The 18,922-nt window shown below is 34.3% G+C and overlaps 1 protein-coding gene across 4 annotated transcripts in view; it reads left to right on the top strand.

Annotated features, from left to right (window-relative positions):
* The window catches only part of LOC123554135 (guanine nucleotide exchange factor DBS-like), a 95,770-nt gene that overhangs the window by 52,507 nt on the left and 24,341 nt on the right, over nt 1-18,922 (top strand). For all 4 annotated transcript variants that reach the window (XM_053548419.1, XM_053548420.1, XM_053548417.1 and 1 more), the window contains 3 exons: nt 1,478-1,737; nt 2,943-3,057; nt 4,561-4,683. In XM_053548419.1, the coding sequence (XP_053404394.1) occupies nt 1,478-1,737; nt 2,943-3,057; nt 4,561-4,683 (498 nt within the window). The remainder of the gene's footprint in view (nt 1-1,477; nt 1,738-2,942; nt 3,058-4,560; nt 4,684-18,922) is intronic.

Raw genomic sequence — 18,922 nt, 5'->3', positions numbered from 1 at the left:
CTTCATGAAAATTGGTTTGCGCGTGGACAGGTGAGCGATTCAGGACCGCATGGTCCTCTTGTTCTAGATTTCATAATAGGACTTGCTTGTTCACAACAAGTAACTGACAGCTAATACACATGGGTCAGAGATGAAGGACCATTGACTAGATATATTTTCTGCTGTAAATTTGTGAGTTTGATGAGAGGCAATTAAATTGCAAAGAAATTTCTTTTCTTTTTTAGCTCATCTGATTTTTTGAAAAAAAATGATGAGTTATTGTCATCACTTGAGCGGTTGTCGGCGTCGGCGTCGGCGTTGCCTGGTTAAGTTTTATGTTTAGGTCAGCTTTTCTCCTAAACTATCAAAGCTATTGCTTTGAAACTTGGAATACTTGTTCACCATCATAAGCTGACCCTGTATAGCAAGAAACATAACTCCATCTTGCTTTTTGCAAGATTTATGGCCCCTTTTGTACTTAGAAAATATCAGATTTCTTGGTTAAGTTTTATGTTTAGGTCAACTTTTCTCCTAAACTATCAAAGCTATTGCTTTGAAACTTGGAATACTTGTTCACCATCATAAGCAGACCCTGTACATCAAGAAACATAACTCCATCTTTCTTTTTGCAAGATTTATTGCCCTTTTGGACTTAGAAAATCAGTTTTCTTGGTTAAGTTTTATGTTTAGGTCAGCTTTTATCCTAAACTATCAATGCTATTGCTTTAAAACTTGCAACACTTGTTCACCATCATAAGTTGACCCTGTATAGCAAGAAACATAACTCCGTCCTGCTTTTTGCAAGATTTATGGCCCCTTTTGGACTTAGAAAATATCAGATTTCTCGGTTAAGTTTTATGTTTAAGTCAACTTTTTCTCTTAAACTATCAAAGCTATTGCTTTGAAACTTGCAACACTTGTTCACCATCATAAGCTGACCCTGTACAGCAAGCAACATAACTCCATCCTGCTTTTTGCAATAATTATTGCCCCTTTTGGACTTAGAAAATCATTTTCTTGGTTGAGTATTATGTTTAAGTCAACTTTTCTCATAAACTATCAAAGCTATTGCTTTAAAACTTGCAACAGTTTTTCACCATCATAAGTGGACACTGTACATCAAGAAACATAACTCTATCCTGCTTTTTGCAAGAATGATGGCCCTTTTTAGACTTAGAAAATCATGGGTAGGACAATATTTCTATTACACAAAAAAAATCAGATGAGCGTCAGCACCCGCAAGGCGGTGCTCTTGTTTATTTATTTAGGACATCCTTTATCAAATTTTCTTTTTATTATTTATTTATGAATTTTCTATCTTAAACACAGCATGACTTTACTAACAAATACAAAATCCTGTATTCAACTCCTATCAGATATGGAAAAATATTCAATAGTGGGTGTAGTTATCAGGTCCATTTTTGCACATGCTTTTACAATAAATACAGATTTGTGCAACAGTTTTGTTCTAATTTGTTTCTTTTTTGTAATATTTCAGGCTGTAGAGAAGTTCAGTAGCAATACTGAGAAAATAGCCCTGTCTCTAACAACTTTGATAAAGAAAATGGAGAATGCATGTACACCAAATGATGTAGCGGGGACTGAAAAACAAATCAGCGAGCATTCTTCACAGAGAAGAGAGCTTCTAGAAGACCTAGAGTCATCAAGCTTCCATGGACAGACTTTATTGAGCTGTATCAAGGGAGATAATGAGAGAACTCCTCTTGTACAGTTGTCACATGTTCTTGATGTTGAGAGGTGATTATCTCCCTTACATAATGTTAATATTTACTACTTAATAGTCTTGTTTAAATGCATCATCTTTTTGATGTTTCCACCAAATAAAAATGGGGGAGGCATGCAGTTGTAACCCTGTCTGTGTGTGCATTCATCTGAGTATGTATATGTCAGATTTTAAAAATAACTTGGCACAAATAAGCACCATAATAAGATGACCAGTAATATACAGACTTCAAACCTGACCCTAAGCCCACCGCTTAACTCAGTAGGGAATGGCAGATCTACAGATCGCAGGGTCTTGAGTTTGATCCCCAGGAGGGGCGTATGTTTTCTTTGACGATTTGATAAAAGACGTTATGTCTTAAATCATTTGTCCTCCACCTCTGATTTATGTGGGGAAGTTTGCCGTTACTTTAAGAGAACAGGTTTGTATTGGTACAGAGTCCAGGAACACTTGTTAGGTTAACTGCCTGCAGTAACATAACTGAAATACTGTTAAAAAAAAACAGCGTTAAACCTCAAACAAATAGACAAATCAGACCTAGCCCTAAGCTCAAAGGTTGTCATACTTTGAGGTCAAAGATTTAAGGTAAATTTCTTGTCTGCACTGTAACTTTTAAGCTCACCTCAGCATAAAGTGCTCAGGGTAAGCTACTGGATCAGTTACTGTCCTTCATTGTCCATTTGTCCATCTGCACTTTTCTTCAAACGACGTCTCCTCTAAAACTGTGTGGTGGAAATTGATGAAACTTGACCTTGGTGTTCCTTGAGTGGTCTTCTTCCAAAGAGGTTGAAACAGTTCTGCTTTGTTGCACATAGGGCTTGCAAGAGCTAAAAATAGAAATCTTCAAATGACATCTCATAACCCACTAGTCACAAATGATCCTTGTGTAAACCTTTACCAAACTTGTTCAAATTATTTTGATTGGTCCAAAAACATGGCAGCCAGGGAAATACTGAAGATGTTGGTGTCCAAATCTGTGAATAGGTTTTAAGTCATTTAAACTTAGTATATGTTAAAAGGCAACTTCCCAACTTAAGTAGTGGAAGAAAACATCCAGGTTGCCCCACTGGGTATTATTTCAGGCACAGGTGAAAATCCAGGAGTACTTGTTTTAATGTTCATCATTGCAAAACTGAAATGCTTTTGATAAATGGCCTTAAACCTATTTCAAAGACACACAAACAGAATTTTTTATCATTTTGTGTGATATATGTTTTAGATTGATTGTACAGTTAGAAGAAACAAAGAAGAAGTTTGACGAGTATTGGGACAAGCATTATTCAAAACTGCAGCAGTCCTTACAGCTGAGGAAATTTGAAGAGAATTTCAAACTGGTACGAACTGTTGCTAATTATATTACTTTCTTGATAAAGGGAGACAACTCACTCTGGATAATGTCATATCCTAGCAAACTTCTTAGATGGAATAAAAGATGCTTTTATTGTTGCATGGTTCAGTTACAGGTTAATATAAAGATATAAATGTATTTGCACTGGTACTTATTGAAAAAAATTTAAACTAACCTTACAAGTACTACAACTAATAAAATATTTGACTCTGACTGAAAACACTATAGATTTGATACAGTTGTTTTTTGAGCCTCGGTTAGTTCTTAGAGGCATAAGTACAACACAGAAATTAAATCTCTGATGGTAATGAATTGTGCAACAAGCCTAAAAATCCCTGGCACCTATTTAAGCGGATTCTACTTAAGCAGAAATGAATGTGCTCCATTATCCCAAAGGACCAGAAAATATAACAACCCGGAGTTCAAGTATGAGGAGACTTTTTACTGCCACCAAAGAACACTTAAAAGTCTGCTGTTGTGCTAGAGAATAAATTCCTATAGAGAAGCATAGAATGCAACCAAAAACATAATAGCAGACTCTGGTTGTCTGAGTTTGTTCATGAGAGGTAATGAAACATGCAATACCACTTACTCCCCCTTCTATAGGAATACTTGATATGGCAGAGCTTGTGATTTCTCCTGTATATGTGAGGTAAATTCCTGTACATAGCATCAGGCATCTGCTAAAATTGTTGTATAACTCTGATGGAATCCCTGTGTGGCCAAGTGGTTAAGGCTGCTGACTTAGAACTACTTGCCCCAAACTGATGTGGGTTTGGGCCTTTCTCAGGGTGTTAAATTCTTCATGTGAGAAAGCCATCAAGCTGGCTTATTGAAGGTTGGTGGTTTTACCTAGGTGCTCATTCTTGATGAAATAATGCATGGAGGGGCACCTGGGGGTCTTCCTCCACCAGCAAAGCTGGAAAAGTCACCATCTGACCTATACTTGTGGCAGCTCGACATTAAACCCAACAAAAACAAAAAAAAGTGTAATGGAATCACTCATTGCATGCAAACCTACACATGAGTAAGTTTGCTTTTACAGGTACAGTTTTAATGTTTCAGTCATGTAGGGAAGTTGTTTGGTATTTAAGGAGAACAAACAAATACTGTAGATCTGGTATTTTTCTCATCATTTTTATAGTTTGATTAATACTAAGCAGCTATATTTTCGTTGTTAAGAATTCATGTTTCATAGCTGGCTTCATTTTTGCTGTTTTGGACTAGTGAGAAGCCAGAAGTTTGCTTATACAGTAAAACACTGCTTGCTTGAAGGCATTAAGGGGATAAAGAAATTGCTTTTTATGTTTGGTTACTTAGAAATTATAAGAAAACAACCCAAGACCACATTAAGTTTTCAATTCAGTCATTTTGGCTTGAGTCCACTTATGCTCGAGTCACTGATGCTGGTGCGGGAACAAGTGGTGTTTCACTGTAGTAGCAAAAATATTATCAACAGTAGCTTTAAACATAATGGTGCTTATTTCAGTTCCAAATTATCTGTGATAAGAATATGGACTGGTTAGAGAAGAAAATGAAAGAGATAGGGGATAGTGTTAAACAGGTGGAGGAGCTTATTCAAGAGTTTGATGAGTTTGAGACCAAAGCTAAGGTGAGCAGTCCAAGGTCAAAAGGTTATAAAAATGAATATGTAAACCAGTCTCAGAGTTTCAGTATCTGATTGGTTGTTTCTGAGTACAGTTTTGAAACTGTCCAATGATAAGCTTACATCGTAAGACTGGTTTCAGAATATAAGTTTTATAACCTTTGAGTCTTCTGTAGCTTGTGTTTATGCTTTATCAGAGGTACGTAGTGGTTGTGGATTCAAAAAGACAGTTATAATATAACAAGTTGCACACTTCTTTACTGCAACATTAATGCAGCCCCTGGCTGACTTTTCATTATTTAGTTATCATGGGAGGAGGTGATACTGAGGGAACAGGGAAGGGAGATGTGTTATACTAATACCAGTGGCTAAATTATGACAAGCTGCACAATTATAATACTCATGTTTGTCTCTGGACTGAGATCAGCATTTTACTGACTACAGGTACATAACCAAAATGGTATTTGTACCCATGTAAGGTAACCAAATTTTACTAAAACATCAATTTTAGGTAATGTGTATAATGATAAATAATGCGAGTGAAGTTAATTGAGCAAACAAAAATTCAACCTGACTTGTCTACTTGGTAACTTAGTTTAAAAAATGAAGTCAAATGTTGCAGTTAAATGGATGTTATTATGGAATATGTTTCTTATAAGTCTTTTCTCTTTCACTGATCAGTATAAGTAAATATTTTAAATTACATAAATCATAATGGCTCATTCTTTAACAAAACTAGAATTTCTTATGAATGCTGCCATATGTCAGTAGTCCAGTTGAAGATATTCTCCCTGTTCTCTTTTAGAAACCAATTTGTACATATTGCACTAATTTGCTTGGGTGATTAACAAGATTGAAAAGCAGCCAATACAACATCTGTCTATCTGGTGCAACCAGTTATTTTGTAATTAAGTGATTTGCTGCAGGCAGTACATACAAGAATTACTTCCCTTAATGAGATCACATAAGATGCAATTTTAATAAATAAATAACTTGGGACTATTTTCTTGGGGGAATATTGATGCAAACTGCTGGAAAACTACCATGTCCTATTGCTGACACCCCATCCATGAAATTATATGTGGTATATATATATGATTCATATGGAGAAGTTATTAGTAACTTGCAGAGAACTTGAGATTCCAGGGTGAGTGGTAAGGTAGTACTTGTAGAAATGGCTTATACGCAATCAGTGACTTCCAGTCTAGAGGTTGAAAGATCAAGTCAGATTTCTGTGATGTTTTCACAAAAGGCAGCATGTCTCTGGCTGCTGGTCCATGTGGAAGAGTTGTTAAGTTACTTAAAGGGAATGAATTAAGAAATACCAAGTATGTTCATGAATGTAAGATTATAAAAAAGGACAAGCTATTCACTTCAAGATGAGTAACTTTTTGTAAATTAGTTTAATTTGGGGTTTTAACACTGAGGTTTTGGGCTTTGGCCCTTGTATGTGTGTGCAGCTTTAGAAGTAAGTGATGAAATATCTAGTCCACTCTCCCACTTCAAAAATCTTTTCAAAGTCCTTTATTTTTGGCATAACATTTTGTGGTTTGTGCTAAAATGGCTGTTTTATGGAGGCTTAAATTTGTGAATTTAAAAATTCAAAGACCAAATAAAGAGTATTTTTCTTTGTTTGCATTTATTTTAACCATGCAATCAATGGAAATAATTCCTCGTCATGTTCCTGACTCAGAGGCCTTTAAAACTTTATGCATTTTCTATAAGAGCATTTACTATTACCAGAGGTAATAAAAGCTGTTTATATTTTCTGTTTAATAAGAAACATGCCAGCTATTTAAAGTTTTAAATGCGAGAATGTTAAGGCACACTCCTATTGAAATTTTATCAGAAATATTTATCTTACATGATAAGCAAGACTCAATGCATTGCATAAACAGGATCAATGAATTTCGCTACTTATTGTGTACGGATCAAATATAAGAAAAGAAAATCTATACACGATCATATATTGTTTACGTGACACGGGTGACCCTGTGTAAATGTTGACTTTGTATTGTATTTTGGAACCTTATCTGTACAAAGCTAATTGGCGAGATTAGTGCGCTAGGACTTTCATTGAATTAATGAACTAAATACCAGATATAGGCATATAGCATGACCCAACTACTAAAATAGTTATGTTTGTAGATTATGGGGATTATATTAAATGAATCGGAAAGCCAAATTACATTTGAAATTAAGTCTTACGTCTAATTATATACCCAAGACCTTAATGTCGGAACTTGAGAAGTTTTGTGAAACACTCTGGACCAAAATGCATTTTATTCATTGACCTTGTAGATGAGCATGAGATTTTAGTTCATAGAGCAGCTAGATAGGCCACTCTGTACGTATTTGCCAATTTTTTCAGTAGGATTGCATTTTACATAACTTCCTTGTACTCGGCAATGAAAGAGAGAACAAAGGATTGTTTCATTTCAGTATTAATATTTCAAAGTTGTCCGTGTGCCAGTAAAAACGATATTTCACAATTATACCAGACTTACAGAAGCAAAATAATGATGTTGTTCTCTTTATAGAGGTCTCTGCGGCCGAGTTGTTAAGTTAAATTTGCTGACTTCAAATCACTTGCCCCTCACCGATGTGGGTTCGAGCCTCGCTTGGGGCATTGAATTCTTCATGTGAGGAAGCCATCCAGCTGGCTTACGGAAGGTTGATGGTTCTGGCCAGGTGCTTGCCCGTGATGAAATAATGCACGAAGGGGCACCTGGGGTCTTCTACCACCATCAAAGCTGGAAAGTCGCCCTATGACCTATGATTGTATTGGTGCTGCGTTAAAAAAATTCCCTTTATAGGAAGTCTGTGAGATTATAAAAGGCAGCTTGCTGAATGGAAAAAAATGTCTTTATTATTTACTTCCCATTAACTGCAGTGTAAGGGACCTCAGTGGCAGAGCGGTTAAGGAAGTTGACTTCAAATCTTTAGCATCTGACCACTGGAGCGTCAGGGCCCTCTCTGATTGTCATATGAGGAAGTCATCCTGCAGTTGATGGTTCCAACCATGTGCCTACATGTGCCTGAGATATGTTGCCTGGAAGGGCACCTGGGACACTCCTGAATCGTCAGAGCTGAAAAATTGTCACACCATTTTGTCAGTATGACTTTAAACCCAACAAAAACATAACAACAGAACTGTACAAATTAAACTAAAAGTTAAACCATGTTGGACTTCCAATAGAACTCGAGACTTTACTTATGTCCTTGTGATATACCTCTCCATGTCAAAAATCTTACAGTGTTTTAATCTGCTCATTAGGAATTAAGCATTTATTCTTTATAATATAATGTAATATTAGATGACATTCTTTTCTTTTTATCTAATACAACATGAAAGACCTTTATTTGTGATTACAGGGCTAGGATTGGAAAGTGGTAATTGATCTCTCACAGGTTCTTTAGTCTACTATAGTAAAACATTACTCTTATATCAACACTCTTAAACATACTAGCGCATGGCTTCTTTAAGAGACAGATTAAAGTTGATAACTGTTTGATAAAATACAATTTGGTGAAGGTGGCATATTATTGAATATTTGACAAGCTATCATAACAGAAATTGTACAGTGAAAGTAAATGGTGTTTTATTGTGGATTTATGATGTTACATCAATAAAAGCTGCCAGAAAAAAGGTAAAAGTTTATTGTATAATAATAATATTGCTTCTAGGCATGCAACACTTGTTTAAGATATATAAATGAAGATGAAAAAGGCTGTTTCATTATTTCAATACAAAAGATTTATTGTTGCTTAGTTATACCAGTTTATTGCTCTTGACTATTTTATGTTTTCTAACACAATGGTTTCAGCTTCTGTCGCATTATTAGCTCTGTCAACCCCATTCCCTCTACCTTCCTATTACTCCTCCCTCCCTGAGACAAATGGCACCCAAGGTGATGCAACTTTGAATTCCAAGGTTCTAATGATAGTCAAAGATGGAAGCAGATGAAACACATAGGAGCTTTTAAAGATACTGAAGAGGTTGCTCCCTCACTACCCTCACCCCATAGTGTTTCTTGGATTCTTCAGATCTTCCGTTTCAACACTTAGTCTTCTGTCTACTGAATCATTCATGTTTACCTCACGGGCAATTCTACATACCAGTACTTCCACCAAAATGTTGGCAGCTTATGTTTTGGGTTTGCAAAATGTACTTGAGGACAAGCTAATAAATAATGGCACTGTTGTAATAAATGAAAGTTTCAGATTTTTGTGTATTGGTATTTAAGTGCTGCAATAGATTTACCCATAATTCAGTATATATTTTTACCAGATATCTATACATACAGGAGATAAAGATTAAAAGATTTGTTCATCTGTTGTAGATCTTGTATTTACACTGGCATGATTTATGGATATAATTGGATATTCAGGTGAAAATGATTTTAAATGTGAGAATTTAGTAATGAAGGTCAGTTACTGAAAACAGCATGAATACTGGTTTAAGCATTTAAATTTTTAAAGAACTACCAAACATAGCTAGACCCATCTCATCTCCATTTTAGAACAAAGCCTAACCTCAAACTTAAATATTTCAAATCTACTAAGTCACCTGTATGTCAGTTTCAGTGATTGGTACCGTGCAGCTAAAAGTTTCCGTAAGTGTTTCATTCTATATTACAGGTCATAGTAGTAAGACAAATGAAAAGATATCTCAGGCAGGTACAGATACAAGCAGTACTTTTATAGATAGTAGTCTATCCATATAGACAATCTCAAGTACTTTTTGAAGATCTCGTTATCTGTTTTGCTTTGCATAATTTCAAATACCCTGTAAAATAACTAACCATGAATTGTTTGAAGGATTTACATTGAAAGTACATTAACTTTCCTGGTTTTTATATGAATGTTTGTCCTCAGCTGCATGAATATATAGCAGTCATAAGGAATAATTTTGACTGGCACAGCTAAAAATAGAAGTTTTTTAAGGCTAGTCCTTACAGCATCCTTGTTTACATTGATTTTTGTTCTAATGTCCACTTCAGACCGAGCCATATTTGCTACCTGAATTCCACCTTTGCTTAAAAGTGTGTCATCTTTTGCTTCAAGCTTAAAAAAACAGAGATGGGAGACCAGTCTACTGATGCTATGCTGCTATTCAATTGGTCAGTTTCAAACCAGGGATCAGAAATATTTAATGCTAGAGATTTCAGACTTCTCTCTAAACTCAGTTTTACAACCTTGGATCTTGATGGTTTTTTTTAATTTTTCACTGTCAGTCAGGGTGTCAATGTACTAATATTGTTAACCCTTAGCATGCTAGATAAATTGTCGTTTGCTGGAAATGTCGTCTGCTAAAATTGTAAAGTTCATTCAATTTGCTCCAAAATTGGAAGAAATATTGTCACAGTAGCAAACAGCTTGGAACCTGATCAGACGCCGACTTAATCGGCGTCTGATCTGGTTCCAAGCTGTTTGCAAAGGCTGTTAAATTCGCCTGCAGCAGGCTAAGGGTTAAAAATGGTGTGAAGGACTTGAGTAAAGCAAATGCATAGCACAGTATCAGCAACCAGTTCAAATATATTAGTCAAGTCCTGTCAGTTTTATCTGTGAGGATACCAGTGTACAGATTCGGCAGTGATAGGCACCTATTGTTGAGTCATTTATTTTTACAAAACTAACAAAAATGTCTAAACATAGGAAGCGCAGTGCACTACTATGGAATGTTTACTTTAAAGGAAGATATAGGAAAGAATATGTTGGTTCAGTCAGTGTAGGGCACTCTGGAAGGAAGGCTTACCATGTCAAACATGTTGTTTTAGTTTCATCATTAAAAAGGATGGGTATATCTTCTGGGTTTATTTAATTTGTTAGGGTGTAATGCAAAAATATTGGAGAAGCATTTTCTGTAATGTATTTTATTTTAATACACATAAAAGTGGCACAGTCTCCGGCTGAGAAATGTACAGTGTCAATGAATTTCCATGAAATTCCAAACTTCGGAGTATTTGGACAGACTTCAGTGAAATCTGCGGAAAACTGTGGAAAAATGTTTCTCACTGCCCCACCCTTCCCAATACCAATTTTTAGCCCACCATCATGATGATGGTGGGCTATTAAAATCACTCTGCGTCCGTGGTCCGTCCGTCCGTCATTCCGTCCGTCCGTCCGTCCGTCAGTCCGTCCGTCCGTTAACAATTTCTCGTTATCGCATCTCCTCAGAAACTACTGGGGGGATTTTGACCAAACTTTGTCAGAATGATGTATTGGTACCCTAGTTGTGTCCCCCTGAAAATCAGACTGGTTCAACAATTTATGAGTGAGTTATGGCCCTTTGTTTATTTCTATAATTTATATAGATTTATATAGGGAAAAACTTTGAAAACCTTCTTGTCCAAAACCACAGAGCCTAGGGCTTTGATATTTGGTATGAAGCATCATCTAGTGGTCCTCTACCAAGATGATTCAAATTATTTCTCTGGGGTCAAATATGGCCCCGCCCTGGGGGTCACATGGTTTATATAGACTTATATAGGGAAAAACTTTGAATAACCTCTTGTCCAAAACCACAGGGCCTAGGGCTTTGATATTTTGTATGTGACATCACCTAGTGGTCTTCAACTAAGATTGTTCAAATTATACCCCTAGGGTCAAATATGGCCCCGCCCTGGGGGTCATATGGTTTACATAGACTTATATAGGGAAAAACTTTGAAAATCTTCTTGTCCGAACCACAAAGCCTAGGGCTTTGATACTTGTAATGTAGCATCATCTAGTGGTTCTTTACCAAGTTTGTTCAAATTATCCTCCTAGGGTTAAATATGGCCCCGCCCCGGGGGTCACATGGTTCATATAGACTTATATAGGGAAAAGCTTTTAAAATGTTCTTGTCAGTAACTACAACATTCAAACTTGGACCACATGTATATTTTTGAGTGGCAAGATGAACCTTGACATGAGTTGACCTTGATTTTGACCAAGTGACCTACATTCACATTTCTGTAGCTACAGCCTTCAAATTTGGACCACATGCATAATTTTGTGCACTGGAAAAAACTTTGACCTTTATTTTGACCTAGTGACCTACTTTCACATTTTTGAAGGTACAGGCATCAAATTTGGACCATATGCATAGTTTCGTGTTTCAAAATGAAATTTGACATTGATTTTGACCTAGTGACCTACTTTCACATTTCTCAAGCTACAGCCTTCAAATTTGGACTACTTGCATAGTTTTGTGTACCGAAAAAAACTTTGACCTTGACATTGACCTAGTGACCTACTTTCACATTTTTGAAGGTACAGGCTTCAAATTTGGACCACATGCATAGTTTTGTATTCTGAAATAAAATTTGACCTTGATTTTGACCTAGTGACCTACTTTTACATTTCTCAAGCTACAGCCTTCAAATTTGGACCACTTGCATAGTTTTGTGTACTGAAATGACCTTTGACCTTTACATTGACCTAGTGACCTACTTTCACATTTTTAAGGTACAGGCTTCAAATTTGGACCACATGCATAGTTTTGTATTCCGAAATAAAATTTGACATTGATTTTGACCTAGTGACCTACTTTTACATTTCTCAAGCTACAGCCTTCAGATTTGGACCACATGCATAGTTTTGTGTACCGAAACAAACTTTGACCTTTACATTGACCTAGTGACCTACTTTCACATTTTTGAAGGTACAGGCTTCAAATTTGGACCACATGCATAGTTTTGTATTTCGGAGTAAAATTTGACCTGGATTTTGACCTAGTGACCTACTTTTACATTTCTCAAGCTACAGCCTTCAAATTTGGACCACTTGCATAGATTTGTGTTGTCTACGGAAATGAAATTTGACCTTGAGCTAGTCAGTAAGTCTTGAAATTTGGAACACTCAAAAATGGCACATTGGTGGGCGCCAAGATCACTCTGTGATCTCTTGTTGATATATTAAAACAGCCATCATTATTACATGTCTCTATATTATTTAAGAAAAAATATGAATGCTCGAGTCAATACACACAGAATTGTTAAATGCTGAAGTGAAAATTATAAAACTGTTTTTAAAAGCCCAAATAAATATATTACATGACATGTATATAATTTCTGTTTTAATGTACCTGTCTTGTTAAGTACTGTAATCATGATAATGACTCTGGTATTTAAGAAATACCAAGAAACTGTTGCTATGTAACTAGCTTCAAGTGTGCTATCTTGTTTCCTGAGAAAAGCAACATCCTTATTGGGAATTATATCAGAATAAAGCCATGTTGAATCAATATCCATTGTTTCTGCTGTGAGATAATTGCCCTAACTGGTCAATACATCAATTTTTACCAGATTATATTTGGTTCCACAAATAGGATAGTTGGGGTAGGTTTAAAAAAGAAATCTCATTTCAATGAGCAACATTGTATGAAATAAGGAAATGGTATGCATGCAGTAATAAATGCTGTTGTAAATCTCTTTGTTTTTGTTCGCTATAAATTCATTGCTAACTTGTTGTCCCAAGTATTGACAACTTCTCCTCTTCTTTTAAAAAAAGGAAATAAAATATCGTTGTTTAAATACTAGAGACTAGAGTTTCCCCCGTACAAAGAACTGACACTATATTACAAAAAAAAAAGTTATTTATGTTAATATACATTTTCAGAAAAAGGCAGTATTATGAATAATATTTAAAAAAATTTCAAACCACCAAGTTTGTATATATTATACCATGTGTTTGTATATCATGTTGTTATACCATGTAATTTTCATGTGTGTAACCTGATAGAAAATAAAGGTATCTGTCTGTCTGTCTGTCTGTCTGTCTGGCAACTTCTCCTCATGAATCTGAGTCATGGGGTACTATATAAATGATGATGTTTAACTTTAAAATGAATGAAAACTATTAAGTTAATGCAAAACATTTTAAATGTTTTGTTTGTGCTCTGCAAATAACACGTTTCATAACAAATGTTAAACATAGCAGTGAGACTGTTTACACGTGTATTAAAGTATTTATCTTATCGATCACACTCCAGATGATTTAAATGAAATTTAAAGACGATAAAAGAAACAAAAAAATAATTGAGAAACTACATTAAACTTTATTTTTATATAAGGCCAAATGTTTTATGTTTATCGCCATTAGTTGACATAAAAGATAAAAATGTTGAAATATTTTCCATAGTTCGTGTAAAAACATGAAAATAATTACATGGTTCAGCGTAGCAAATATATCCCCAGTTTGATCGCTAATATTGTTGATTTTATTTCCAATATTTGGTCGTGTGCTAACAAGGCCAGGTTACATGAAGTTTTTGTGTATATTTACACAGGATGTTGCTTACCCATACAAAAAGTTTTATTTATTGATTTGTACATTATCTAAATGAAGGAAATAGATAGATACACTCGGATAGTTAATTGAACGCTTAACATGCATTTATATGGGATAGAACAGTGGATCAAGGCTTAATTAGATAGACAGGAGTTTGATCAATTTCTAAGTGCTGAATTTGACAAGATTTTCATGATTTTTGCAAAACTAATAAGAAATTTTAGAATTTTGTTCTGAAATAAGCAGGTCCATAATTTTATAAGTTTGTGAGATTGACAGTATTATATGACGAATTAAAAGATTAAATTTTTGTGAAAGGAGAAAGAAGTTTGATAACTGTGTGTGTTTGATAATTTAATGCTGGATAAGACGAGGAGTTTTAGAATTTTGTGCTTAGGTGAATACATAAAATTCATGGCTGTACCGAAAAACACAAGGTATTACTTTATTTACATTTTTGATATATGCTAGTTTAAGCGACTGGCTGCTTAGCAGAATTTTATAGCAATATTTTTTTCAGCTTTACTAAGTCTTGCTTATTGTAACATGGAGTTTAAGGTACTTGAATAAATATGTTGATAATTGATGTCATTGTGAAGAAAGTGTTTAATTGCAGTAAGTCACAGGTTGTGCACACATTGATAATTGATCAGCACTTCTTTTCAGTTTTTTTGAAAGCCTTAGATTTTATCAAAGGTAAAATTATTGTGTGCAAATAAAATGCGAATAAAAGATTTGATAGACATGCATATAAAAAGTAATATCACATAAGTTCTTGATTTAAAAGGGTACACAGATATTTTTCTTCCTGTAAAATGGAGTCGGGGACCAGAGATGTCATTACCTTTCTGCTTTAACATGTAAATGATGAAGTCCTTTTCGAAGTCATTTTATGTGTGTATAATTGCATTAAAGTCCCATGCACAAGACTATAATCATTAAATAATTAAATCATTAGAAAAGCACTACTATCATGAATGCATATGAACTTATAAGACCAGAGCCATAAAGGGAGGTAATTAAAAAACAATAGATTCAGTAATACCTGTTGTACTTCATACTCTGTGAATTAGATATTTGAAACCATGACATATACATATATGTGGGAAAACAACTGATCAAAAATAGGATTTAATAACAAAATTTATGTATTTCATGTTCATAGTCCAAAAACATTATGACCCTTTAAAACATTCATTACCTAACAGTAAAATTTTCTTTTAATTCCTCCTAAAATAATTTCATTCATGTAATTCGATTAAGAATAGATGCTTATGTAATAAAAGTATTGTTTAAGGGGACGCATACTTTGAAATTAGAAAAAAGTGGGTGGGGTATTATAAAATTTACCTGCAAAAAAGTACAAGGTTTTGGTAAATGAAATGAATACTGTTTCAACTGTTATAAGTAAACAAAGGATTGCTCACTAAAATAAAAATGAGAAAAACTGAAACAAGAAAGTTATTGTTGAATTACATAAGACTTCTTGTGTACATTCAAAGTCAACAATTAAGACTTTTTGGTGCGAAAATAATAGTGCTTCACTTTGTCCAAACATTTATCAATGTCCTACAGATTCTAATTTAAAGAAAGAATGTGAAATAAGTTCACTGTCTTGCTTTTCATTTGGCATATGTGAGCTAAAACACATTATTTAGTTTGTTTACAAAGTAGTGCATAAGAAAAGATACGGTGGTCAAGGAATGCCACATTACAAAACTAAAAGAGTATATTCCCCTTAATACATTAAACATTTATCGTTACAGAAGTCTAGTGGCTTACAATAAAGGCCTAGAAATGTTGCCATTATTAATTTTGAACTTGGTATTCATGAACTACAATGCACTTAAATATCAAAACACATTCAACAAACTTTTGAATTGTATTGTCTTAAAAATCCCAAAAATAAGGTATGAAATTTGGTCGAGAGGTCCAATCAATGTGTATATGTGCGTCGAAACTGGTGAGTCTGGGATATGTGCAAAAGCAACATTCTAATCTTGTTCACAAAAGTTACTAATAAACAGCAGGAATGTCAATGATCAAAACTGGACGAATATACAGTTATCCTCACTTTAATGTCATTTATAATTTGTCCTTGAATTCTCCACCATACTTTTCATAATTCTGTTTGCACGAGTTGCACGAGAATGCTATCATTCACGTAAAAAACGGGGTCAAATAAGTTGTAAATGCAATATCATCTAAACGTAATTAATGGATTATGCAGTTCAAGATAAACTTTATATCATAACGTAACGAACATGTATAATGTTGTAACAACAACTTTACTTACACTGTTTTAAGTAGCAGTCGGTTTATAAGTGACTTTATTGATTCATTTTGCGTTTTGTTATTGTTGTCAAAAAGTATAACGGAAGTGCCTCACAACTGAAGCGGAAACCAGTTTGATGCGCAAAGTAGTCCACTGTAAGTAATATTATTTGACAAATGTCCACAGAAATTAATAATTTTCTAATATTAAAGACAAATATCTGAATAGGATTCATTATTTGATAAGAAATTATAATCATCGACAAGTTTTTTTTAAAAATCGTACATGTCCTGACACCTAAGTTGTCTCCCGTTGTTTATTAGAGTTACCTTTCGTCCGGCGCAGTAATACATTTGCAGTGAATCGCCGAGAAGTCGTGGGAAAATTAAAAACCATGTAAACAAACTAAAATTAACCACCTTTTCAAGATGAATTTCAAGTGATCGACATTATGCATTTAACCCGCCTGACCTGTGTAGCATCTTAGATATCTGTTCTAAGGTATTCATTGTGTAGAGTGTCATGTTATGCCCTTGCAATGCTAATCCCACTCTGATTTTTTTGTTTACATTTTTTATCAATGACAAATATGGCGTCCATCCCGAGATGAACAGACGTGGCGTTAAATTTTTACATGTTTAAGCAAACCTGGTGTGTTAGAAAGAAAATCTCATCCCTTCAACATTATTTGGAACACTGCTATTGTAAAAAACCTGTTTTTTCCTTATACAAAAGCTTAATATTTTGTGTTGAATGTACTTTCACAAAGACCTCTGTTTTCCTATTACATTCATAGTACCACATCCTTATCTACAAAATACTGAATATTACAGGTGTCCATCAGTATTATATAGTTTAGGAATATGTTTTTTTATTTTCCCACCATCGATTTCTTGAATATGCACCCCTTCCGCATTGCTATATGAACTGTGAATGTAGCAATATGCGTCCCCTTAATGAAAAATATGCTCTCATAGGCTCTTTCACAGAATGATACTAATGACAGTGAAACCCCACTAAAACCCCACTAAAACCAGAATGCCAGAATACTTAAAAACACCCCATACTGAAGAAATAATTTGGCCTTCTTATTTCATTTGAAGAATTACCCCTGAAAATTGGAACCCCTCTATTCTGGAATCAGAAGAATTTTCCTGACTGAACCCCTATTTATAAAAACAAATTTACCACTGAAACCAAACAATTTTAAAGTGCACACAGAATTTTGGCACATAGGGCTTTTATCATATGTTTACCAGACTTTACTCTGTCTGGTAGAAATGTATGTACACAAAGGCTTTAATGGTTGTAAGAAACAAAATCAAGATGTATTATAAACTATTATGTAATGTAGCACACATACCACCAACAAATCCCCTCAAACCTGAAAGCCTCTCCAAACCAAGCTTCTGCTCTGGTCAGGAGGCTGTTCGATTTGGAATGTTTCCTAATTGTATGCGTGCTCCTAAAGTTGCGCAGTATCTCTGCTACAGAACTCTGGCATATTTCTCAAAACAAAAGTATAAGTCTTAATTTTGAGAAAAATCAATGATTTGAAAAGTAACATTTTGTAATCATCAGATTTAGAAGGACTTTGTTTTTTCATTCAATATTGTATCATGCTGAAGAAAAAATAATAAACACCTTTTGAAAAGCTGTAAATTTTCCATCAGAATTATATGCACATGAAGTCACTTGGTTACTTTGTGTATTGTTACGTATGATTGTATTTCATTGTGTTCCTTTATCCTTCATATAAAGGGAGGATTTGAAGTCAGCGATATCTCAATGAATTTCTAAAATAGGAAGAATTTTATCTGGAAGAATTATCCGATATTTGACTCTTTACTTTATGTCTGAAGTTTCCAAAATAACCATTGTATTACGAGTATTATATTAACTACAAAACTGTATCTATGACAACTAAACAATAGCATGCAAGATATCTACAACAAGATATAAATTAATTATAGGCTTTACATTTAGTATGAAGTACAGTAGAACCTCTCTTAAGGAGGTAGGTTACCTTGTTACCAGGGTAAATTCAAATTAGTTGAACCGCAGTAATTTTTTGTATTTCGTGTAATATGATGTTTTAGCTGTTACAATCTCAATTTCGTTTATCTCTGTCCCTTTAAGTTCTTTTTTTATCCAGGTTTGAAGAACATGACCCTTCAAAGGTATTTTATATTGAAAAAAGAAGGAAAATGCGGATATTTAACACTTTTCAGTGTATATTAGTTTCATCGATATCCGTAGAAGTCTGCATAATTGATAATTTTACTAGTATGCGCGTTAGCTTTCTAATATACGCTTAAAATGTATATGTCGCGGGGCTCGTGTTTCCATGGTAACGCATTTTCTCTCATTTTTAAACAATTATGTATAAAAAACGGGTTTCTCGACGGCTTCAGTGCCATTCTGTTAATGACCAATATGGAATATTTGGGTAATATTATTAGCAAAATATCAAGCACTTTACATGGTGCCCTATTTTTCTTAAAGTTTATAGTAACCATGGCAACAGAGATGTTTAAAATCGCTTAGATCTTGCTTTTTGTCGTAATTTCTTATGAAAAATATTGAATAAAATTATCTTTCTTGTTATTGTAGCTTTACAACATATCATTTCTAACGTAAGTTATATTTTCGTCTTATTTGCATTTATTCTAACAAATTTCACAGCTTAAAATG

The sequence above is a fragment of the Mercenaria mercenaria genome, chromosome 7 (genome assembly GCF_021730395.1).
Source record: "Mercenaria mercenaria strain notata chromosome 7, MADL_Memer_1, whole genome shotgun sequence".
In the NCBI taxonomy this organism is placed as follows: domain Eukaryota; kingdom Metazoa; phylum Mollusca; class Bivalvia; order Venerida; family Veneridae; genus Mercenaria; species Mercenaria mercenaria.
This window is presented reverse-complemented; position numbering and strand designations above follow the sequence as displayed.